At 50.3% G+C, this 24,785-nt stretch overlaps 1 protein-coding gene across 1 annotated transcript in view; it reads left to right on the forward strand.

Annotated features, from left to right (window-relative positions):
- Positions 1-935: 935 nt before the first annotated feature.
- LOC139401945 (BAR/IMD domain-containing adapter protein 2-like 1) overlaps positions 936-24,785 on the forward strand; it is a 92,417-nt gene continuing 68,567 nt past the window's right edge. The window contains exons 1-3 of the mRNA XM_071145967.1: positions 936-1,298; positions 6,430-6,505; positions 6,765-6,851. Of these exons, the coding sequence (XP_071002068.1) occupies positions 1,248-1,298; positions 6,430-6,505; positions 6,765-6,851 (214 nt within the window). The 5' untranslated portion in view covers positions 936-1,247. The remainder of the gene's footprint in view (positions 1,299-6,429; positions 6,506-6,764; positions 6,852-24,785) is intronic.

Genomic DNA, 24,785 nt, shown 5'->3' on the forward strand with positions numbered 1-24,785 from the left:
GGCTTGTTGTAGTTCTTCGTGATATCGATCTTCTCTTCACTTGTAAATGTTATATTACCACTTTAAGGATAAACTTTTTCTAGACTTTTGGCTCCCTTCAAGTAAAAGAGCCGGAACATTTGGCTAACAAACTTAGTTTTTTTAATTTATTTTTTTAACCTTCATTTAAGTAGGCAAGTCAGTTAAGAATAAATGTATTAATGATGGCCTACCCCGGGCAAACCTGGACGACGCAGGGACTCCCAATCTCGACCGGATGCAATACAGCCTGGACTCGGGTGTAGGACGCCTCTTGCACTAATATGCAGTGCCTTAGACCGCTGCGCCACTCAGGAGCCCAACATGCGTAAACATTCACCCAGAACAATGCAAATTTCCAATGTACAGCCCAGAAGTTATGCTACCATTATGTCAGATCGTGAAATGCGTGTTCAAATACATTTGTACCTGGCCAAATTATTAGAAGGCCTGAAAAACTAAAACTAAAAAAAAGTAGCAATATGCAATTCAGTTAGCCAAATGACCGGTTCTTTCATCCGATGCGATTCGGCTCTCGACGTTTCCCAAAAAGATCCGTTCAAAAAGAACCATTCGTTTGCGAACGACCCATCACTATATTATGTCAAATTGCAGCAACAGGTTTGAGCCTGATAAAGTTTTGTTTCTCAATTTATCGAGACTGCGGGCAGGGAATTAGTGTGAAAGAAAGGGAAGGGTAGCTTAAATAAATGGTCTCTGGTGTTTTTCAATTATTAACCTTTGTATTGATAAATAGGATATGGATTATAATTATTCCATAGATTATACATATTCTGCCCACGTGGTTGGCCATTGGTCGCCTCCAGGGAGCGCCCTACACCTGCCAGTGTCCACTGTACACGGTCACCTTTCATAGCACTAATGAATGACGTCGAACAATAACACCCGGCCCGCCTACCTTTCCCACCAACCGACTCACTGTTAATCGAAGCAGAAGTTTGACAGCTCAGCTTTTACCCCAGGCCGTCCTTTGAGAACGTATGGTTGCACTTCACTTTTGCCTTCGGAAGAAATTGTCACTCCCTTTTTCATGATCGACTACTGTAGAAGGGAAAGACAGGTAAATAGGATCTTTCTCGGCAGTCTATATGGAGCGCGCCATGTTATGAAGAATTCGATGAGTCGATAGTGTCACATATTTATTCTGTCTGGGGAGTTTATTCTGGACATTTGTATTGTTTTTAACGGGCGTGAATAGGGATATAACCATGTCGAGGGACCCTGAAGAAGTGAACAAGCTCACCGAAAGTACATACAAGGTAAACGACCGTATGAGACCATGTGTTGCTTGAGTCAATGTATTATAATTAACTGTGAATTAACCTTTATGAGATACCATAAATGGTCGGGCTTTCCCCGTGAAAACACCTCCCATATAAACACCTGCAATGTTGTTTTACTATGTAGGGTAATAACTTCCTCAGTTGCCTGAATTCCCGAAAGTGGTGTTGATAACAGGTTGCTCACTACTTGTGTCACCCAAATATTGTAGGCCTATAGCCAGAGAGACTAGATATACACTACATATACAAAAGTATGTGGACACCACTTCAATTTAGTGGATTAGACTATTTCAGCCACACCCGTTGCCGACAGTTGAGCTGCCCCAGTCAACTGTAAGTGCTGTTATTGTGAAATGGAAACTTCAAGCTCAGCTACGAACTGGTAGGCCACAAAAGTTCACAGAACTGGACCACTGAAGCACGTAGCACATAAAAATCCTCTGTCCTCGGTTGCAACACTCACTACCGAGTTCCAAACTGCCTCTGGAAGCAACGTCAGCACGAGCTGTTCGATGTGAGCTTCATGAAATAGGTTTCCATGGCCAAGCAGCCGCCCCAAGCCTAAGCTTACCATCCACAATGTCAAACGTCGGCTGGAGTGGTGTAAAGTTCGTTTGCCATTGGACTCTGGAGCCGTGGAAACGCGTTCTCTGGAGTGATGAATCAAGCTTCACCATCTTGCAGACCGACGGACTAATCTGTGTTTGGTGGATGCCAGGAGAACACTACCTGCCCAAATGCATAGTGCCAGCTGTAAAGTTTGGTGGAGGAGGAATAATGGTCTGGGGCTGTTTTTCATGCATTGGGCTGTGCCCCTTCCCTTCCAGCGAAGGGAACTCTTAACCCTACAGCATACAATGACATTCTAGACGATTCTGTGCTTCCAACTTTGTGGCAACAGTTTGGGGAAGGCCCTTTCTGGTTTCAGCATGACAATGACCCCCGTGCACAAAGCGAGGTCCATACAGAAATAGTTTGTCGATGTTGGTGTGGAAAAACTTGACTGGCCTGCACAGAACCATGACCTCAACCCCATCGAACATCTTTGGGATGAATTGGAACGCCAACTGCGATCCAGGCCTAATTGCCCAATATCAGTGCCCGACCTCACTAATGCTCTTGTGGCTGAATGGAAGCAAGTCCCCGCAATAATGTTCCAACATCTAGTGGAAAGCCTTACCAGAAGTGGAGGCTGTTATAGCAGCGGTGGGGGGGGGGGGGGACTCCATATTATGCCCATGATTTTGGAATGAGATGTTCGATGAGCAGGTGTCAACATACTTTTGGTCATGAAGTGCACTATTGTACTATGCTATGCATGTACAGTAGACACACATGCCATAGGCTACTAAGAACATTATGTAGAGGATAGATGGGCAACTTTGAAGCAGGTGGTGTCCACAAAAAATGGAAACTCATGAGGGGCCGCAGTGGCTCATGGGTCTGCGTACCCACATCCATATCCACACATGCAGTCAGAGCGGCCCTAGCCAAAGATCATTTAAAAAAAAGTTTGAGTTCATTTCCTGCAATTGTACACATTTTGCCATTGGGTGGGGACAAATGTTTGCAGTATTTAATTATATCAGATGATCAATGGGACCCCCGGTTGGTAATTCCACCTTGCTTAGCCTACTACAAGTTTAGATAGCTTGCCGTTAGATTAATTAAACCAATCTAAAACAATGTTAGCTGACATTGGCTAATCGAGTGACTGGCATAACAAGCGATCTGGTGATGCACAACCACATTTGGAGAATTGATCCGCAGGCCGCCAGTTGCCCATCCCTGAAGTAGAGGCACAAAACATAATACTTCTGTTGTGAGAGTCTTCAGTTAGCCTACACCACTTGTGCCTAGCATCATTGAGCAGGCTTTCAAGTAGCCAACTGTCTACTTAAGACTGTAGCCTATACAGTTAAGTTCACTGTGATAATGAATAAGGGTTGTCCTAACTATACCCTTCTTCATAGTGTAGCCCAGCTGTGATGTATTGTCATGGTTTCATCGGCTACACTTGTCATTAGGCAGGGTCTGAGTCTGGGTGGTTATAGAGAATAGACAGAATAGAAAGCATAATAGCAGAGAAGTACTCCCCCTCATTGTTTTCTCCACCACATTTAATCCTTTTTTATCCCATCATTAGTTCCCTAATGTCCATTGACCACACACCAGCTGTGTCAGTTAATGGCCTCTCATTTTGACAGATGAGTAGGTGGTATAAAATCTATTACTGGGAAAGCTGTCTTTTTTTGGGGAAAAACGGTTTCTTTCAGTCTCTGTTGTCTTGGGTCCCATTTTCTACATTTGAGTATCAGAAATGCTACTTAATGTTATATCAGAATACAATTACCCTAAGTGTTACAGTGTCCACATAAATGGATTCATTTGACATTTGTCAAAGCCATTGGAAAAACAGTTTTTAGTAGTCATACCCATTAATTAACCCCCTAGAGTCGATGTCCACACCCCCGCATAATAACAAAATCCCCATCAAAATCCGCCTGTTTAAGCCAGAGATATCTGGTGGCCGAGCTACAGCTGTGTTTGTCAGACCATGAGACATCCTGAAAATCGCTCTTCTCACAAAAACATCTGTAGTGTCTGAAAGGTTTGGCCTACAGATGAGACTCTCACGAACACGATGGTGTTCTTCGTTTATCTCAAGAATGCTTACAAGACTCGTCTGAATGTAACCTGTTACCAGTTAAAAAATGTATTTAAATGTATGGAATTATTTTAGTGCCCCAAAAAAGGGGTTAAATATGGGTAAAAATATAATACCAATTATTTCCTGATCTTTCTTATATCTCTCAGATATAAGGACAGACACTTCAAAACAAACTTCCTTTTGATTTATTTTTCCATGTATTCAATGCGTTTCGATGGGCTAATAGCAGTAAGGCCAAATTCAGTGTTTCATCAAATATATATTTTTTGATACCTAAAGGGGTCCTAATATCAAATCAAGCTTAATTTATATAACACATTTCAGACAGGAATGCAACGCAATGCACTTCACCCCCCCCCCCCCCCCGGCTTAGACTCTTAAGGATTAATTAGCTATTACTGTGTATCTCACTCTGCTTGGTGTCAAGTGTTGCACCCTCACAGTGCACACACTCGACAGGTTGTTGAGTGATAGGGTGTGCGCTCTCTCTTTCTCTCTGCGATATGAAAGAAAGAAAGAAGGAACAAGTGGATGCCTTGATGTGCCTCTCACTGGCGTTGAAGTCCACCTCAGAGAGCAGTTAGACTTTGGTCCCCTGAGACAGTCAGAACAGGAACAGAACAGCCCCCCTTTAGCTCCTCTCTCTCCTTGAGGTGATGATGAAACGGAGGGAAAAGTGTCCACAGGTTTAATTATTTAGCTGCAGGGTTTGACTGTGGTAAGATTAGACAGCCTCCCTCTCCTACTCCAACATCCCCAGTTAGGTCTCAGTGGTAGGCAAGTCAACTGAGCTGCTCCTGACTGCTTATTAACATGGCCTTTATTCCTAATATGATGTGAGTACATGCAAAAGAGGATCGAAATGGTCCTATCTAAAATATTACCTGGGAGCCAAGCAGCATTATGCAGGATTTTATTTCCTTCTGAATAATAGAGACCTGCTTGAGCGTAGTAATGGATGAATTATAACCTGCCTCTGTATTATAACATACATACATAAAATAAGAAGTTTACTGCCAGATCAGTTGACTTACCAGTGAATTGCATACGGTCTACTTTTCATTGTGTAGTCTACTGTTTACTGTGTGACTGAATAGCCATAACATTCTACATTGCACTGGCTTCTCCTCCTGCTTTGTTCATAGACAAGACTGTACTGATATGCTACTATGGTTTTATATATCATTTCCCGGATTCTTGGGTGTAACTCACCCGTATCTTTCCAAACCGTATGTAAACATGATGTAACAGGGCATGTCATTAATAAATAAGAAAGCTGTCATATAAGAGAGAAGAGAAGAAGTGTGTACAGGAAGATAGAGACAATGATCATGATACCACAGAGAATCAATTATATAGGATGATAACAGAGCTGACGTTACCAAGGATCCATATCAATCAAATCCATTGTCATTTTATTGAATGGAGGCTTCTGGGAAAATGAAGAAAATATGACAGAGACTTCTGAGAGAGAACTTGCATTCCGGATTTATTGAAATCAATTGGAGCTGTCAATAAAAAAAGCCTCTTGATATTGGAAATGATCTGTAAACATGCATAATAACATGCATCACTCTCTCGCTTTCTGATTCTCTTTTTTCTCTCCGTCTACTCCCATATTCTGTTTCCATTTGTCTTTCTTTCTCAGCCAGAGGAATGGCAGTGTTGCCATTGGAATGCAGATGAAAGCCAGAGTGTAGGCCTTGGTCAATCTCTGGTTAATCATTGGCTGCTTTGGTCATAGTCTGTAGAGCTAACTGTATTAGTTTAGTTTAGAGGTTATTAGTCACATGCACAGGTTAGCCGATGTAATTACAGGGTAAAGGGAAATTCTTAAGCTCCAACAGTGCAGGTCAAGAGAAGTGAATGGGGCAATAACACAAATTATAATATACACTTATTTACCACTGTAACAATGATAAATGTCCGTGGGGGCGGCAGGGTAGCCTAGTGGTTAGAGCATTGGACTAGTAACTGAAAGGTTGCAAGTTTGAATCCCCGAGCTGACAAGGTACAAATCTGTCGTTCTGCCCCTGAACAGGCAGCTAACCCACTGTTCCTAGGCCGTCATTGTAAATAAGAATTTGTTCTTAACTGACTTGCCTAGTTAAATAAAGGTAAAAAAAAAAAAAAAAAAGTTGCTGTTCAGCAACCTGATGGTCTGGGGGTAGAAGCTATTGGCCAGTGTGTCAGTTTTAGCCAAGATGCTCTTATACAGAGTGATGTAAGGGTAGGCAATGTGCCTACCCTCTGAGTCCCACCCTCTGTAGGCGTGTGAATGGTGTACCTACTCACTCACTCACTCACTCACTCACTCACTCACTCACTCACTAACAAACACTAAAGAGAGAAAGTGAGAAAAGGCTGAGAATATCTCATGTTGATGTGACAGTGACCCCATTTAACCCAACTACCCATCTTCTCTCCTCTTCCCAGAATGTAATGGAACAGTTCAACCCTGGGCTCAGGAACCTGGTCAACCTGGGGAAGAGCTATGAGAAATCAGTGGCAGGTGAGCAGCCGTCTTATTGCTGAACTGTCCTGTTCTGTATTCTATTGCCATGGCAGGTTACTTGGTTACCAGAACGTGTCTCTGACCAACATTTATCTTCAGTTATCTCATGCATTAGTCATAGAGGGGTTCACTGTTGAAAGATCTATTATGTGTATAATAAACAGTAGGTTTGATTTTAAATTCAGGGTGCTTGTGTAGTAGTTATTTTACACTCTGCATTTCCACATTTAGTAAAGCCATACTTGTTTTTTTACAGCGATGAGCCTGGCTGGAAAGGTGTACTTTGATGCGGTCTCTAAGATCGGAGAGAATGCTGCGGTCTCTCCTGTCTCCAGGGAGTTGGGTAAGTCTTACCTCCCTGGCCATGTTACAGTCCATATTTGAACGTCTCAGATTTAACTCTATTGAGAACCTTGGTCGACCTCTTTTGGATCTCTTATTGATCTTTGTAGATTCATCACCTGTCCCCTTGGCGAGGGGGATGGTGCAATAGTCCCTCCCATCCCAATGCCTCCCTCAAACCCAGCTGTGGAGCTGAGCTTTGGCTGGACTGTACTGTATGTACATGAGTTCTACTCCAACGTGGTCACCAGCCAGACAATAGCTCCAGTAAAGTGGCACCCATACACCTAAAATATACTACACGTCCAACGGGGATTCAATCCCATGGAGGAAAACTGCACTGATTTGACTTGCTCTGCCCAGTGATCACACCAATACACTTTAGCACAGCAAGGATCCACATCTGTCCCCTGAATCTGGATGCTCATTTGCAGCCCAGTGTGTGTCTGTGTGTGTGTGTGTCTGTGTCTGTGTCTGTGGTACTGTCTGGGCTTCCCTGCTGCGCTGGGGAAAGCTGCTGATTAAATCCTGCTGCACAGTAAGACTGAGCTATACTTGTTTTCCTACATTATCAGGACCTCAATGTCCTATCAATTCACCTGAATGTCCTGAATTTGTTCAAATGCTATTTTAAGCTTAAGGGTTAGGGGTTTTGGGGTTAGGGGTTTTGGGGTTAGGTGTTAGGAAAATAGGATTTTTAATGATCAAATTTGTACACTCCAAAAAGTCCAGAAATGTCATGAAAGCTGTGTGTGTGTGTCATGTTTTCCATTAGCTGGTAATTGCTGGCTTTTGGCCAATAAAATAAATTAAAAGACAATAAATAAAATTGTTGCTGGTCAAATTGACAGGGAGAAAGAACAATATTCAGTATTCATTTTTATTGGTGGAAATACCAGTCCATGTAAACACATTTGATGTCATGCTTGTTAGTTTACAGGTTGATTTGCATAATTTAGTTGATTTAAATTGGTGCGTGTGTATTTTCGCTAGTGGTTATGTGGGCTATCGTATTTATCCAACACAACTGTCACACACGAGCAGCATACAGAACCTATTTTGAGTGGAATTTCTGCTGCAGCACCTCAGCTGGTTGCTGCTGGAGTAAAACCATAGCTGTGGGATGTAGGGGTGCTGCAGCACCTCAGCTGGTTGCTGCTGGAGTAAAACCATAGCTGTGGGATGTAGGGGTGCTGCAGCACCTCAGCTGGTTGCTGCTGGAGTAAAACCATAGCTGTGGGATGTAGGGGTGCTGCAGCACCTCAGCTGGTTGCTGCTGGAGTAAAACCATAGCTGTGGGATGTAGGGGTGCTGCAGCACCTCAGCTGGTTGCTGCTGGAGTAAAACCATAGCTGTGGGATGTAGGGGTGCTGCAGCACCTCAGCTGGTTGCTGCTGGAGTAAAACCATAGCTGTGGGATGTAGGGGTGATGCAGCACCTCAGCTGGTTGCTGCTGGAGTAAAACCATAGCTGTGGGATGTAGGGGTGATGCAGCACCTCAGCTGGTTGCTGCTGGAGTAAAACCATAGCTGTGGGATGTAGGGGTGCTGCAGCACCTCAGCTGGTTGCTGCTGGAGTAAAACCATAGCTGTGGGATGTAGGGGTGCTGCAGCACCTCAGCTGGTTGCTGCTGGAGTAAAACCATAGCTGTGGGATGTAGGGGTGCTGCAGCACCTCAGCTGGTTGCTGCGGGAGTAAAACCATAGCTGTGGGATGTAGGGGTGCTGCAGCACCTCAGCTGGTTGCTGCTGGAGTAAAACCATAGCTGTGGGATGTAGGGGTGATGCAGCACCTCAGCTGGTTGCTGCTGGAGTAAAACCATAGCTGTGGGATGTAGGGGTGATGCAGCACCTCAGCTGGTTGCTGCTGGAGTAAAACCATAGCTGTGGGATGTAGGGGTGCTGCAGCACCTCAGCTGGTTGCTGCTGGAGTAAAACCATAGCTGTGGGATGTAGGGGTGCTGCAGCACCTCAGCTGGTTGCTGCTGGAGTAAAACCATAGCTGTGGGATGTAGGGGTGCTGCAGCACCTCAGCTGGTTGCTGCTGGAGTAAAACCATAGCTGTGGGATGTAGGGGTGCTGCAGCACCTCAGCTGGTTGCTGCTGGAGTAAAACCATAGCTGTGGGATGTAGGGGTGCTGCAGCACCTCAGCTGGTTGCTGCTGGAGTAAAACCATAGCTGTGGGATGTAGGGGTGATGCAGCACCTCAGCTGGTTGCTGCTGGAGTAAAACCATAGCTGTGGGATGTAGGGGTGCTGCAGCACCTCAGCTGGTTGCTGCTGGAGTAAAACCATAGCTGTGGGATGTAGGGGTGCTGCAGCACCTCAGCTGGTTGCTGCTGGAGTAAAACCATAGCTGTGGGATGTAGGGGTGCTGCAGCACCTCAGCTGGTTGCTGCTGGAGTAAAACCATAGCTGTGGGATGTAGGGGTGCTGCAGCACCTCAGCTGGTTGCTGCTGGAGTAAAACCATAGCTGTGGGATGTAGGGGTGCTGCAGCACCTCAGCTGGTTGCTGCTGGAGTAAAACCATAGCTGTGGGATGTAGGGGTGCTGCAGCACCTCAGCTGGTTGCTGCTGGAGTAAAACCATAGCTGTGGGATGTAGGGGTGCTGCAGCACCTCAGCTGGTTGCTGCTGGAGTAAAACCATAGCTGTGGGATGTAGGGGTGCTGCAGCACCTCAGCTGGTTGCTGCTGGAGTAAAACCATAGCTGTGGGATGTAGGGGTGCTGCAGCACCTCAGCTGGTTGCTGCTGGAGTAAAACCATAGCTGTGGGATGTAGGGGTGCTGCAGCACCTCAGCTGGTTGCTGCTGGAGTAAAACCATAGCTGTGGGATGTAGGGGTGCTGCAGCACCTCAGCTGGTTGCTGCTGGAGTAAAACCATAGCTGTGGGATGTAGGGGTGCTGCAGCACCTCAGCTGGTTGCTGCTGGAGTAAAACCATAGCTGTGGGATGTAGGGGTGCTGCAGCACCTCAGCTGGTTGCTGCTGGAGTAAAACCATAGCTGTGGGATGTAGGGGTGCTGCAGCACCTCAGCTGGTTGCTGCTGGAGTAAAACCATAGCTGTGGGATGTAGGGGTGCTGCAGCACCTCAGCTGGTTGCTGCTGGAGTAAAACCATAGCTGTGGGATGTAGGGGTGCTGCAGCACCTCAGCTGGTTGCTGCTGGAGTAAAACCATAGCTGTGGGATGTAGGGGTGCTGCAGCACCTCAGCTGGTTGCTGCTGGAGTAAAACCATAGCTGTGGGATGTAGGGGTGCTGCAGCACCTCAGCTGGTTGCTGCTGGAGTAAAACCATAGCTGTGGGATGTAGGGGTGCTGCAGCACCTCAGCTGGTTGCTGCTGGAGTAAAACCATAGCTGTGGGATGTAGGGGTGCTGCAGCACCTCAGCTGGTTGCTGCTGGAGTAAAACCATAGCTGTGGGATGTAGGGGTGCTGCAGCACCTCAGCTGGTTGCTGCTGGAGTAAAACCATAGCTGTGGGATGTAGGGGTGCTGCAGCACCTCAGCTGGTTGCTGCTGGAGTAAAACCATAGCTGTGGGATGTAGGGGTGCTGCAGCACCTCAGCTGGTTGCTGCTGGAGTAAAACCATAGCTGTGGGATGTAGGGGTGCTGCAGCACCTCAGCTGGTTGCTGCTGGAGTAAAACCATAGCTGTGGGATGTAGGGGTGCTGCAGCACCTCAGCTGGTTGCTGCTGGAGTAAAACCATAGCTGTGGGATGTAGGGGTGCTGCAGCACCTCAGCTGGTTGCTGCTGGAGTAAAACCATAGCTGTGGGATGTAGGGGTGCTGCAGCACCTCAGCTGGTTGCTGCTGGAGTAAAACCATAGCTGTGGGATGTAGGGGTGCTGCAGCACCTCAGCTGGTTGCTGCTGGAGTAAAACCATAGCTGTGGGATGTAGGGGTGCTGCAGCACCTCAGCTGGTTGCTGCTGGAGTAAAACCATAGCTGTGGGATGTAGGGGTGCTGCAGCACCTCAGCTGGTTGCTGCTGGAGTAAAACCATAGCTGTGGGATGTAGGGGTGCTGCAGCACCTCAGCTGGTTGCTGCTGGAGTAAAACCATAGCTGTGGGATGTAGGGGTGCTGCAGCACCTCAGCTGGTTGCTGCTGGAGTAAAACCATAGCTGTGGGATGTAGGGGTGCTGCAGCACCTCAGCTGGTTGCTGCTGGAGTAAAACCATAGCTGTGGGATGTAGGGGTGCTGCAGCACCTCAGCTGGTTGCTGCTGGAGTAAAACCATAGCTGTGGGATGTAGGGGTGCTGCAGCACCTCAGCTGGTTGCTGCTGGAGTAAAACCATAGCTGTGGGATGTAGGGGTGCTGCAGCACCTCAGCTGGTTGCTGCTGGAGTAAAACCATAGCTGTGGGATGTAGGGGTGCTGCAGCACCTCAGCTGGTTGCTGCTGGAGTAAAACCATAGCTGTGGGATGTAGGGGTGCTGCAGCACCTCAGCTGGTTGCTGCTGGAGTAAAACCATAGCTGTGGGATGTAGGGGTGCTGCAGCACCTCAGCTGGTTGCTGCTGGAGTAAAACCATAGCTGTGGGATGTAGGGGTGCTGCAGCACCTCAGCTGGTTGCTGCTGGAGTAAAACCATAGCTGTGGGATGTAGGGGTGCTGCAGCACCTCAGCTGGTTGCTGCTGGAGTAAAACCATAGCTGTGGGATGTAGGGGTGCTGCAGCACCTCAGCTGGTTGCTGCTGGAGTAAAACCATAGCTGTGGGATGTAGGGGTGCTGCAGCACCTCAGCTGGTTGCTGCTGGAGTAAAACCATAGCTGTGGGATGTAGGGGTGCTGCAGCACCTCAGCTGGTTGCTGCTGGAGTAAAACCATAGCTGTGGGATGTAGGGGTGCTGCAGCACCTCAGCTGGTTGCTGCTGGAGTAAAACCATAGCTGTGGGATGTAGGGGTGCTGCAGCACCTCAGCTGGTTGCTGCTGGAGTAAAACCATAGCTGTGGGATGTAGGGGTGCTGCAGCACCTCAGCTGGTTGCTGCTGGAGTAAAACCATAGCTGTGGGATGTAGGGGTGCTGCAGCACCTCAGCTGGTTGCTGCTGGAGTAAAACCATAGCTGTGGGATGTAGGGGTGCTGCAGCACCTCAGCTGGTTGCTGCTGGAGTAAAACCATAGCTGTGGGATGTAGGGGTGCTGCAGCACCTCAGCTGGTTGCTGCTGGAGTAAAACCATAGCTGTGGGATGTAGGGGTGCTGCAGCACCTCAGCTGGTTGCTGCTGGAGTAAAACCATAGCTGTGGGATGTAGGGGTGCTGCAGCACCTCAGCTGGTTGCTGCTGGAGTAAAACCATAGCTGTGGGATGTAGGGGTGCTGCAGCACCTCAGCTGGTTGCTGCTGGAGTAAAACCATAGCTGTGGGATGTAGGGGTGCTGCAGCACCTCAGCTGGTTGCTGCTGGAGTAAAACCATAGCTGTGGGATGTAGGGGTGCTGCAGCACCTCAGCTGGTTGCTGCTGGAGTAAAACCATAGCTGTGGGATGTAGGGGTGCTGCAGCACCTCAGCTGGTTGCTGCTGGAGTAAAACCATAGCTGTGGGATGTAGGGGTGCTGCAGCACCTCAGCTGGTTGCTGCTGGAGTAAAACCATAGCTGTGGGATGTAGGGGTGCTGCAGCACCTCAGCTGGTTGCTGCTGGAGTAAAACCATAGCTGTGGGATGTAGGGGTGCTGCAGCACCTCAGCTGGTTGCTGCTGGAGTAAAACCATAGCTGTGGGATGTAGGGGTGCTGCAGCACCTCAGCTGGTTGCTGCTGGAGTAAAACCATAGCTGTGGGATGTAGGGGTGCTGCAGCACCTCAGCTGGTTGCTGCTGGAGTAAAACCATAGCTGTGGGATGTAGGGGTGCTGCAGCACCTCAGCTGGTTGCTGCTGGAGTAAAACCATAGCTGTGGGATGTAGGGGTGCTGCAGCACCTCAGCTGGTTGCTGCTGGAGTAAAACCATAGCTGTGGGATGTAGGGGTGCTGCAGCACCTCAGCTGGTTGCTGCTGGAGTAAAACCATAGCTGTGGGATGTAGGGGTGCTGCAGCACCTCAGCTGGTTGCTGCTGGAGTAAAACCATAGCTGTGGGATGTAGGGGTGCTGCAGCACCTCAGCTGGTTGCTGCTGGAGTAAAACCATAGCTGTGGGATGTAGGGGTGCTGCAGCACCTCAGCTGGTTGCTGCTGGAGTAAAACCATAGCTGTGGGATGTAGGGGTGCTGCAGCACCTCAGCTGGTTGCTGCTGGAGTAAAACCATAGCTGTGGGATGTAGGGGTGCTGCAGCACCTCAGCTGGTTGCTGCTGGAGTAAAACCATAGCTGTGGGATGTAGGGGTGCTGCAGCACCTCAGCTGGTTGCTGCTGGAGTAAAACCATAGCTGTGGGATGTAGGGGTGCTGCAGCACCTCAGCTGGTTGCTGCTGGAGTAAAACCATAGCTGTGGGATGTAGGGGTGCTGCAGCACCTCAGCTGGTTGCTGCTGGAGTAAAACCATAGCTGTGGGATGTAGGGGTGCTGCAGCACCTCAGCTGGTTGCTGCTGGAGTAAAACCATAGCTGTGGGATGTAGGGGTGCTGCAGCACCTCAGCTGGTTGCTGCTGGAGTAAAACCATAGCTGTGGGATGTAGGGGTGCTGCAGCACCTCAGCTGGTTGCTGCTGGAGTAAAACCATAGCTGTGGGATGTAGGGGTGCTGCAGCACCTCAGCTGGTTGCTGCTGGAGTAAAACCATAGCTGTGGGATGTAGGGGTGCTGCAGCACCTCAGCTGGTTGCTGCTGGAGTAAAACCATAGCTGTGGGATGTAGGGGTGCTGCAGCACCTCAGCTGGTTGCTGCTGGAGTAAAACCATAGCTGTGGGATGTAGGGGTGCTGCAGCACCTCAGCTGGTTGCTGCTGGAGTAAAACCATAGCTGTGGGATGTAGGGGTGCTGCAGCACCTCAGCTGGTTGCTGCTGGAGTAAAACCATAGCTGTGGGATGTAGGGGTGCTGCAGCACCTCAGCTGGTTGCTGCTGGAGTAAAACCATAGCTGTGGGATGTAGGGGTGCTGCAGCACCTCAGCTGGTTGCTGCTGGAGTAAAACCATAGCTGTGGGATGTAGGGGTGCTGCAGCACCTCAGCTGGTTGCTGCTGGAGTAAAACCATAGCTGTGGGATGTAGGGGTGCTGCAGCACCTCAGCTGGTTGCTGCTGGAGTAAAACCATAGCTGTGGGATGTAGGGGTGCTGCAGCACCTCAGCTGGTTGCTGCTGGAGTAAAACCATAGCTGTGGGATGTAGGGGTGCTGCAGCACCTCAGCTGGTTGCTGCTGGAGTAAAACCATAGCTGTGGGATGTAGGGGTGCTGCAGCACCTCAGCTGGTTGCTGCTGGAGTAAAACCATAGCTGTGGGATGTAGGGGTGCTGCAGCACCTCAGCTGGTTGCTGCTGGAGTAAAACCATAGCTGTGGGATGTAGGGGTGCTGCAGCACCTCAGCTGGTTGCTGCTGGAGTAAAACCATAGCTGTGGGATGTAGGGGTGCTGCAGCACCTCAGCTGGTTGCTGCTGGAGTAAAACCATAGCTGTGGGATGTAGGGGTGCTGCAGCACCTCAGCTGGTTGCTGCTGGAGTAAAACCATAGCTGTGGGATGTAGGGGTGCTGCAGCACCTCAGCTGGTTGCTGCTGGAGTAAAACCATAGCTGTGGGATGTAGGGGTGCTGCAGCACCTCAGCTGGTTGCTGCTGGAGTAAAACCATAGCTGTGGGATGTAGGGGTGCTGCAGCACCTCAGCTGGTTGCTGCTGGAGTAAAACCATAGCTGTGGGATGTAGGGGTGCTGCAGCACCTCAGCTGGTTGCTGCTGGAGTAAAACCATAGCTGTGGGATGTAGGGGTGCTGCAGCACCTCAGCTGGTTGCTGCTGGAGTAAAACCATAGCTGTGGGATGTAGGGGTGCTGCAGCACCTCAGCTGGTTGCTGCTGGAGTAAAACCATAGCTGTGGGATGTAGGGGTGCTGCAGCACCTCAGCTGGTTGCTGCTGGAGTAAAACCATAGCTGTGGGATGTAGGGGTGCTGCAGCACCTCAGCTGGTTGCTGCTGGAGTAAAACCATAGCTGTGGGATGTAGGGGTGCTGCAGCACCTCAGCTGGTTGCTGCTGGAGTAAAACCATAGCTGTGGGATGTAGGGGTGCTGCAGCACCTCAGCTGGTTGCTGCTGGAGTAAAACCATAGCTGTGGGATGTAGGGGTGCTGCAGCACCTCAGCTGGTTGCTGCTGGAGTAAAACCATAGCTGTGGGATGTAGGGGTGCTGCAGCACCTCAGCTGGTTGCTGCTGGAGTAAAACCATAGCTGTGGGATGTAGGGGTGCTGCAGCACCTCAGCTGGTTGCTGCTGGAGTAAAACCATAGCTGTGGGATGTAGGGGTGCTGCAGCACCTCAGCTGGTTGCTGCTGGAGTAAAACCATAGCTGTGGGATGTAGGGGTGCTGCAGCACCTCAGCTGGTTGCTGCTGGAGTAAAACCATAGCTGTGGGATGTAGGGGTGCTGCAGCACCTCAGCTGGTTGCTGCTGGAGTAAAACCATAGCTGTGGGATGTAGGGGTGCTGCAGCACCTCAGCTGGTTGCTGCTGGAGTAAAACCATAGCTGTGGGATGTAGGGGTGCTGCAGCACCTCAGCTGGTTGCTGCTGGAGTAAAACCATAGCTGTGGGATGTAGGGGTGCTGCAGCACCTCAGCTGGTTGCTGCTGGAGTAAAACCATAGCTGTGGGATGTAGGGGTGCTGCAGCACCTCAGCTGGTTGCTGCTGGAGTAAAACCATAGCTGTGGGATGTAGGGGTGCTGCAGCACCTCAGCTGGTTGCTGCTGGAGTAAAACCATAGCTGTGGGATGTAGGGGTGCTGCAGCACCTCAGCTGGTTGCTGCTGGAGTAAAACCATAGCTGTGGGATGTAGGGGTGCTGCAGCACCTCAGCTGGTTGCTGCTGGAGTAAAACCATAGCTGTGGGATGTAGGGGTGCTGCAGCACCTCAGCTGGTTGCTGCTGGAGTAAAACCATAGCTGTGGGATGTAGGGGTGCTGCAGCACCTCAGCTGGTTGCTGCTGGAGTAAAACCATAGCTGTGGGATGTAGGGGTGCTGCAGCACCTCAGCTGGTTGCTGCTGGAGTAAAACCATAGCTGTGGGATGTAGGGGTGCTGCAGCACCTCAGCTGGTTGCTGCTGGAGTAAAACCATAGCTGTGGGATGTAGGGGTGCTGCAGCACCTCAGCTGGTTGCTGCTGGAGTAAAACCATAGCTGTGGGATGTAGGGGTGCTGCAGCACCTCAGCTGGTTGCTGCTGGAGTAAAACCATAGCTGTGGGATGTAGGGGTGCTGCAGCACCTCAGCTGGTTGCTGCTGGAGTAAAACCATAGCTGTGGGATGTAGGGGTGCTGCAGCACCTCAGCTGGTTGCTGCTGGAGTAAAACCATAGCTGTGGGATGTAGGGGTGCTGCAGCACCTCAGCTGGTTGCTGCTGGAGTAAAACCATAGCTGTGGGATGTAGGGGTGCTGCAGCACCTCAGCTGGTTGCTGCTGGAGTAAAACCATAGCTGTGGGATGTAGGGGTGCTGCAGCACCTCAGCTGGTTGCTGCTGGAGTAAAACCATAGCTGTGGGATGTAGGGGTGCTGCAGCACCTCAGCTGGTTGCTGCTGGAGTAAAACCATAGCTGTGGGATGTAGGGGTGCTGCAGCACCTCAGCTGGTTGCTGCTGGAGTAAAACCATAGCTGTGGGATGTAGGGGTGCTGCAGCACCTCAGCTGGTTGCTGCTGGAGTAAAACCATAGCTGTGGGATGTAGGGGTGCTGCAGCACCTCAGCTGGTTGCTGCTGGAGTAAAACCATAGCTGTGGGATGTAGGGGTGCTGCAGCACCTCAGCTGGTTGCTGCTGGAGTAAAACCATAGCTGTGGGATGTAGGGGTGCTGCAGCACCTCAGCTGGTTGCTGCTGGAGTAAAACCATAGCTGTGGGATGTAGGGGTGCTGCAGCACCTCAGCTGGTTGCTGCTGGAGTAAAACCATAGCTGTGGGATGTAGGGGTGCTGCAGCACCTCAGCTGGTTGCTGCTGGAGTAAAACCATAGCTGTGGGATGTAGGGGTGCTGCAGCACCTCAGCTGGTTGCTGCTGGAGTAAAACCATAGCTGTGGGATGTAGGGGTGCTGCAGCACCTCAGCTGGTTGCTGCTGGAGTAAAACCATAGCTGTGGGATGTAGGGGTGCTGCAGCACCTCAGCTGGTTGCTGCTGGAGTAAAACCATAGCTGTGGGATGTAGGGGTGCTGCAGCACCTCAGCTGGTTGCTGCTGGAGTAAAACCATAGCTGTGGGATGTAGGGGTGCTGCAGCACCTCAGCTGGTTGCTGCTGGAGTAAAACCATAGCTGTGGGATGTAGGGGTGCTGCAGCACCTCAGCTGGTTGCTGCTGGAGTAAAACCATAGCTGTGGGATGTAGGGGTGCTGCAGCACCTCAGCTGGTTGCTGCTGGAGTAAAACCATAGCTGTGGGATGTAGGGGTGCTGCAGCACCTCAGCTGGTTGCTGCTGGAGTAAAACCATAGCTGTGGGATGTAGGGGTGCTGCAGCACCTCAGCTGGTTGCTGCTGGAGTAAAACCATAGCTGTGGGATGTAGGGGTGCTGCAGCACCTCAGCTGGTTGCTGCTGGAGTAAAACCATAGCTGTGGGATGTAGGGGTGCTGCAGCACCTCAGCTGGTTGCTGCTGGAGTAAAACCATAGCTGTGGGATGTAGGGGTGCTGCAGCACCTCAGCTGGTTGCTGCTGGAGTAAAACCATAGCTGTGGGATGTAGGGGTGCTGCAGCACCTCAGCTGGTTGCTGCTGGAGTAAAACCATAGCTGTGGGATGTAGGGGTGCTGCAGCACCTCAGCTGGTTGCTGCTGGAGTAAAACCATAGCTGTGGGATGTAGGGGTGCTGCAGCACCTCAGCTGGTTGCTGCTGGAGTAAAACCATAGCTGTGGGATGTAGGGGTGCTGCAGCACCTCAGCTGGTTGCTGCTGGAGTAAAACCATAGCTGTGGGATGTAGGGGTGCTGCAGCACCTCAGCTGGTTGCTGCTGGAGTAAAACCATAGCTGTGGGATGTAGGGGTGCTGCAGCACCTCAGCTGGTTGCTGCTGGAGTAAAACCATAGCTGTGGGATGTAGGGGTGCTGCAGCACCTCAGCTGGTTGCTGCTGGAGTAAAACCATAGCTGTGGGATGTAGGGGTGCTGCAGCACCTCAGCTGGTTGCTGCTGGAGTAAAACCATAGCTGTGGGATGTAGGGGTGCTGCAGCACCTCAGCTGGTTGCTGCTGGAGTAAAACCATAGCTGTGGGATGTAGGGGTGCTGCAGCACCTCAGCTGGTTGCTGCTGGAGTAAAACCATAGCTGTGGGATGTAGGGGTGCTGCAGCACCTCAGCTGGTTGCTGCTGGAGTAAAACCATAGCTGTGGGATGTAGGGGTGCTGCAGCACCTCAGCTGGTTGCTGCTGGAGTAAAACCATAGCTGTGGGATGTAGGGGTGCTGCAGCACCTCAGCTGGTTGCTGCTGGAGTAAAACCATAGCTGTGGGATGTAGGGGTGCTGCAGCACCTCAGCTGGTTGCTGCTGGAGTAAAACCATAGCTGTGGGATGTAGGGGTGCTGCAGCACCTCAGCTGGTTGCTGCTGGAGTAAAACCATAGCTGTGGGATGTAGGGGTGCTGCAGCACCTCAGCTGGTTGCTGCTGGAGTAAAACCATAGCTGTGGGATGTAGGGGTGCTGCAGCACCTCAGCTGGTTGCTGCTGGAGTAAAACCATAGCTGTGGGATGTAGGGGTGCTGCAGCACCTCAGCTGGTTGCTGCTGGAGTAAAACCATAGCTGTGGGATGTAGGGGTGCTGCAGCACCTCAGCTGGTTGCTGCTGGAGTAAAACCATAGCTGTGGGATGTAGGGGTGCTGCAGCACCTCAGCTGGTTGCTGCTGGAGTAAAACCATAGCTGTGGGATGTAGGGGTGCTGCAGCACCTCAGCTGGTTGCTGCTGGAGTAAAACCATAGCTGTGGGATGTAGGGGTGCTGCAGCACCTCAGCTGGTTGCTGCTGGAGTAAAACCATAGCTGTGGGATGTAGGGGTGCTGCAGCACCTCAGCTGGTTGCTGCTGGAGTAAAACCATAGCTGTGGGATGTAGGGGTGCTGCAGCACCTCAGCTGGTTGCTGCTGGAGTAAAACCATAGCTGTGGGATGTAGGGGTGCTGCAGCACCTCAGCTGGTTGCTGCTGGAGTAAAACCATAGCTGTGGGATGTAGGGGTGCTGCAGCACCTCAGCTGGTTGCTGCTGGAGTAAAACCATAGCTGTGGGATGTAGGGGTGCTGCAGCACCTCAGCTGGTTGCTGCTGGAGTAAAACCATAGCTGTGGGATGTAGGGGTGCTGCAGCACCTCAGCTGGTTGCTGCTGGAGTAAAACCATAGCTGTGGGATGTAGGGGTGCTGCAGCACCTCAGCTGGTTGCTGCTGGAGTAAAACCATAGCTGTGGGATGTAGGGGTGCTGCAGCACCTCAGCTGGTTGCTGCTGGAGTAAAACCATAGCTGTGGGATGTAGGGGTGCTGCAGCACCTCAGCTGGTTGCTGCTGGAGTAAAACCATAGCTGTGGGATGTAGGGGTGCTGCAGCACCTCAGCTGGTTGCTGCTGGAGTAAAACCATAGCTGTGGGATGTAGGGGTGCTGCAGCACCTCAGCTGGTTGCTGCTGGAGTAAAACCATAGCTGTGGGATGTAGGGGTGCTGCAGCACCTCAGCTGGTTGCTGCTGGAGTAAAACCATAGCTGTGGGATGTAGGGGTGCTGCAGCACCTCAGCTGGTTGCTGCTGGAGTAAAACCATAGCTGTGGGATGTAGGGGTGCTGCAGCACCTCAGCTGGTTGCTGCTGGAGTAAAACCATAGCTGTGGGATGTAGGGGTGCTGCAGCACCTCAGCTGGTTGCTGCTGGAGTAAAACCATAGCTGTGGGATGTAGGGGTGCTGCAGCACCTCAGCTGGTTGCTGCTGGAGTAAAACCATAGCTGTGGGATGTAGGGGTGCTGCAGCACCTCAGCTGGTTGCTGCTGGAGTAAAACCATAGCTGTGGGATGTAGGGGTGCTGCAGCACCTCAGCTGGTTGCTGCTGGAGTAAAACCATAGCTGTGGGATGTAGGGGTGCTGCAGCACCTCAGCTGGTTGCTGCTGGAGTAAAACCATAGCTGTGGGATGTAGGGGTGCTGCAGCACCTCAGCTGGTTGCTGCTGCAGCACACCCTGTAAAACTATAAAAATATAAAAACATTAGGAAAAGAATGTTGTAAAGTCTTCTGCTGTCTCTGGTAAAGCTATGCTGTTAGGGGTTCTGCTGTCTCTGGTAAAGCTGTGCTCTTAGGTGTTCTGCTGTCTCTGGTAAAGCTATGCTGTTAGGGGTTCTGCTGTCTCTGGTAAAGCTGTGCTCTTAGGGGTTCTGCTGTCTCTGGTAAAGCTATGCTGTTAGGTGTTCTGCTGTCTCTGGTAAAGCTATGCTGTTAGGGGTTCTGCTGTCTCTGGTAAACCTATGCTGTTAGGGGTTCTGCTGTCTCTGGTAAAGCTCTTAGGTGTTCTGCTGTCTCTCATGCTGTTAGGGGTTCTGCTGTCTCTGGTAAAGCTATGTAGGGGTTCTGCTGTCTCTGGTAAAGCTGTGCTCTTAGGGGTTCTGCTGTCTCTGGTAAAGCTATGCTCTTAGGGGTTCTGCTGTCTCAGCTGTGCTGTTAGGGGTTCTGCTGTCTCTGGTAAAGCTATGCTGTTAGGGGTTCTGCTGTCTCTGGTAAAGCTATGCTGTTAGGGGTTCTGCTGTCTCTGGTAAAGCTATGCTCTTAGGGGTTCTGCTGTCTCTGGTAAAGCTGTGCTCTTAGGGGTTCTGCTGCTGGTAAAGCTGTGCTGTTAGGTGTTCTGCTGTCTCTGGTAAAGCTGTGCTGTTAGGTGTTCTGCTGTCTCTGGTAAAGCTATGCTGTTAGGGGTTCTGCTGTCTCTGGTAAAGCTGTGCTCAGGTGTTCTGCTGTCTCTGGTAAAGCTATGCTCTTAGGGGTTCTGCTGTCTCTGGTAAAGCTGTGCTGTTAGGGGTTCTGCTGTCTCTGGTAAAGCTATGCTCTTAGGGGTTCTGCTGTCTCTGGTAAAGCTATGTAGGGGTTCTGCTGTCTCTGGTAAAGCTGTGCTCTTAGGGGTTCTGCTGTCTCTGGTAAAGCTGTGCTCTTAGGGGTTCTGCTGTCTCTGGTAAAGCTATGCTGTTAGGTGTTCTGCTGTCTCTGGTAAAGCTATGCTCTTAGGGGTTCTGCTGTCTCTGGTAAAGCTGTGCTGTTAGGGGTTCTGCTGTCTCTGGTAAAGCTATGCTCTTAGGGGTTCTGCTGTCTCTGGTAAAGCTATGCTCTTAGGGGTTCTGCTGTCTCTGGTAAAGCTATGCTGTTAGGGGTTCTGCTGTCTCTGGTAAAGCTATGCTGTTAGGGGTTCTGCTGTCTCTGGTAAAGCTATGCTGTTAGGGGTTCTGCTGTCTCTGGTAAAGCTATGCTGTTAGGGGTTCTGCTGTCTCTGGTAAAGCTGTGCTGTTCGGGGTTCTGCTGTCTCTGGTAAAGCTATGCTGTTAGGGGTTCTGCTGTCTCTGGTAAAGCTATGCTGTTCGGGGTTCTGCTGTCTCTGGTAAAGCTATGCTGTTAGGGGTTCTGCTGTCTCTGGTAAAGCTATGCTGTTAGGGGTTCTGCTGTCTCTGGTAAAGCTATGCTGTTAGGGGTTCTGCTGTCTCTGGTAAAGCTATGCTGTTAGGTGTTCTGCTGTCTCTGGTAAAGCTATGCTGTTAGGGGTTCTGCTGTCTCTGGTAAAGCTATGCTGTTAGGGGTTCTGCTGTCTCTGGTAAAGCTGTGCTCTTAGGGGTTCTGCTGTCTCTGGTAAAGCTGTGCTGTTAGGTGTTCTGCTGTCTCTGGTAAAGCTATGCTGTTAGGGGTTCTGCTGTCTCTGGTAAAGCTATGCTGTTAGGGGTTCTGCTGTCTCTGGTAAAGCTATGCTGTTAGGGGTTCTGCTGTCTCTGGTAAAGCTATGCTGTTAGGGGTTCTGCTGTCTCTGGTAAAGCTATGCTGTTAGGGGTTCTGCTGTCTCTGGTAAAGCTGTGCTGTTAGGGGTTCTGCTGTCTCTGGTAAAGCTATGCTCTTAGGGGTTCTGCTGTCTCTGGTAAAGCTGTGCTCTTAGGGGTTCTGCTGTCTCTGGTAAAGCTGTGCTCTTAGGTGTTCTGCTGTCTCTGGTAAAGCTATGCTGTTAGGGGTTCTGCTGTCTCTGGTAAAGCTGTGCTGTTAGGGGTTCTGCTGTCTCTGGTAAAGCTATGCTGTTAGGGGTTCTGCTGTCTCTGGTAAAGCTGTGCTGTTAGGGGTTCTGCTGTCTCTGGTAAAGCTATGCTGTTAGGGGTTCTGCTGTCTCTGGTAAAGCTATGCTGTTAGGGGTTCTGCTGTCTCTGGTAAAGCTGTGCTCTTAGTGGTTCTGCTGTCTCTGGTAAAGCTATGCTGTTAGGGGTTCTGCTGTCTCTGGTAAAGCTATGCTGTTAGGGGTTCTGCTGTCTCTGGTAAAGCTGTGCTCTTAGGGGTTCTGCTGTCTCTGGTAAAGCTATGCTCTTAGGGGTTCTGCTGTCTCTGGTAAGGGGTTCTGCTGTCTCTGGTAAAGCTGTGCTGTTAGGGGTTCTGCTGTCTCTGGTAAAGCTATGCTGTTAGGGGTTCTGCTGTCTCTGGTAAAGCTATGCTGTTAGGGGTTCTGCTGTCTCTGGTAAAGCTATGCTCTTAGGGGTTCTGCTGTCTCTGGTAAAGCTGTGCTCTTAGGTGTTCTGCTGTCTCTGGTAAAGCTATGCTGTTAGGGGTTCTGCTGTCTCTGGTAAAGCTATGCTCTTAGGGGTTCTGCTGTCTCTGGTAAAGCTGTGCTCTTAGGGGTTCTGCTGTCTCTGGTAAAGCTATGCTCTTAGGGGTTCTGCTGTCTCTGGTAAAGCTGTGCTGTTAGGGGTTCTGCTGTCTCTGGTAAAGCTATGCTGTTAGGGGTTCTGCTGTCTCTGGTAAAGCTATGCTGTTAGGGGTTCTGCTGTCTCTGGTAAAGCTATGCTCTTAGGGGTTCTGCTGTCTCTGGTAAAGCTGTGCTCTTAGGGGTTCTGCTGTCTCTGGTAAAGCTGTGCTGTTAGGTGTTCTGCTGTCTCTGGTAAAGCTGTGCTGTTAGGTGTTCTGCTGTCTCTGGTAAAGCTATGCTGTTAGGGGTTCTGCTGTCTCTGGTAAAGCTGTGCTCTTAGGTGTTCTGCTGTCTCTGGTAAAGCTATGCTCTTAGGGGTTCTGCTGTCTCTGGTAAAGCTGTGCTGTTAGGGGTTCTGCTGTCTCTGGTAAAGCTATGCTCTTAGGGGTTCTGCTGTCTCTGGTAAAGCTATGCTCTTAGGGGTTCTGCTGTCTCTGGTAAAGCTGTGCTCTTAGGGGTTCTGCTGTCTCTGGTAAAGCTGTGCTCTTAGGGGTTCTGCTGTCTCTGGTAAAGCTATGCTGTTAGGTGTTCTGCTGTCTCTGGTAAAGCTATGCTCTTAGGGGTTCTGCTGTCTCTGGTAAAGCTGTGCTGTTAGGGGTTCTGCTGTCTCTGGTAAAGCTATGCTCTTAGGGGTTCTGCTGTCTCTGGTAAAGCTATGCTCTTAGGGGTTCTGCTGTCTCTGGTAAAGCTATGCTGTTAGGGGTTCTGCTGTCTCTGGTAAAGCTATGCTGTTAGGGGTTCTGCTGTCTCTGGTAAAGCTATGCTGTTAGGGGTTCTGCTGTCTCTGGTAAAGCTATGCTGTTAGGGGTTCTGCTGTCTCTGGTAAAGCTGTGCTGTTCGGGGTTCTGCTGTCTCTGGTAAAGCTATGCTGTTAGGGGTTCTGCTGTCTCTGGTAAAGCTATGCTGTTCGGGGTTCTGCTGTCTCTGGTAAAGCTATGCTGTTAGGGGTTCTGCTGTCTCTGGTAAAGCTATGCTGTTAGGGGTTCTGCTGTCTCTGGTAAAGCTATGCTGTTAGGGGTTCTGCTGTCTCTGGTAAAGCTATGCTGTTAGGTGTTCTGCTGTCTCTGGTAAAGCTATGCTGTTAGGGGTTCTGCTGTCTCTGGTAAAGCTATGCTGTTAGGGGTTCTGCTGTCTCTGGTAAAGCTGTGCTCTTAGGGGTTCTGCTGTCTCTGGTAAAGCTGTGCTGTTAGGTGTTCTGCTGTCTCTGGTAAAGCTATGCTGTTAGGGGTTCTGCTGTCTCTGGTAAAGCTATGCTGTTAGGGGTTCTGCTGTCTCTGGTAAAGCTATGCTGTTAGGGGTTCTGCTGTCTCTGGTAAAGCTATGCTGTTAGGGGTTCTGCTGTCTCTGGTAAAGCTATGCTGTTAGGGGTTCTGCTGTCTCTGGTAAAGCTGTGCTGTTAGGGGTTCTGCTGTCTCTGGTAAAGCTATGCTCTTAGGGGTTCTGCTGTCTCTGGTAAAGCTGTGCTCTTAGGGGTTCTGCTGTCTCTGGTAAAGCTGTGCTCTTAGGTGTTCTGCTGTCTCTGGTAAAGCTATGCTGTTAGGGGTTCTGCTGTCTCTGGTAAAGCTGTGCTGTTAGGTGTTCTGCTGTCTCTGGTAAAGCTATGCTGTTAGGGGTTCTGCTGTCTCTGGTAAAGCTGTGCTGTTAGGGGTTCTGCTGTCTCTGGTAAAGCTATGCTGTTAGGGGTTCTGCTGTCTCTGGTAAAGCTATGCTGTTAGGGGTTCTGCTGTCTCTGGTAAAGCTGTGCTCTTAGTGGTTCTGCTGTCTCTGGTAAAGCTATGCTGTTAGGGGTTCTGCTGTCTCTGGTAAAGCTATGCTGTTAGGGGTTCTGCTGTCTCTGGTAAAGCTGTGCTCTTAGGGGTTCTGCTGTCTCTGGTAAAGCTATGCTCTTAGGGGTTCTGCTGTCTCTGGTAAAGCTGTGCTCTTAGGGGTTCTGCTGT

Source organism: Oncorhynchus clarkii, unplaced genomic scaffold (assembly GCF_045791955.1).
Source record: "Oncorhynchus clarkii lewisi isolate Uvic-CL-2024 unplaced genomic scaffold, UVic_Ocla_1.0 unplaced_contig_675_pilon_pilon, whole genome shotgun sequence".
NCBI classification, from domain to species: domain Eukaryota; kingdom Metazoa; phylum Chordata; class Actinopteri; order Salmoniformes; family Salmonidae; genus Oncorhynchus; species Oncorhynchus clarkii.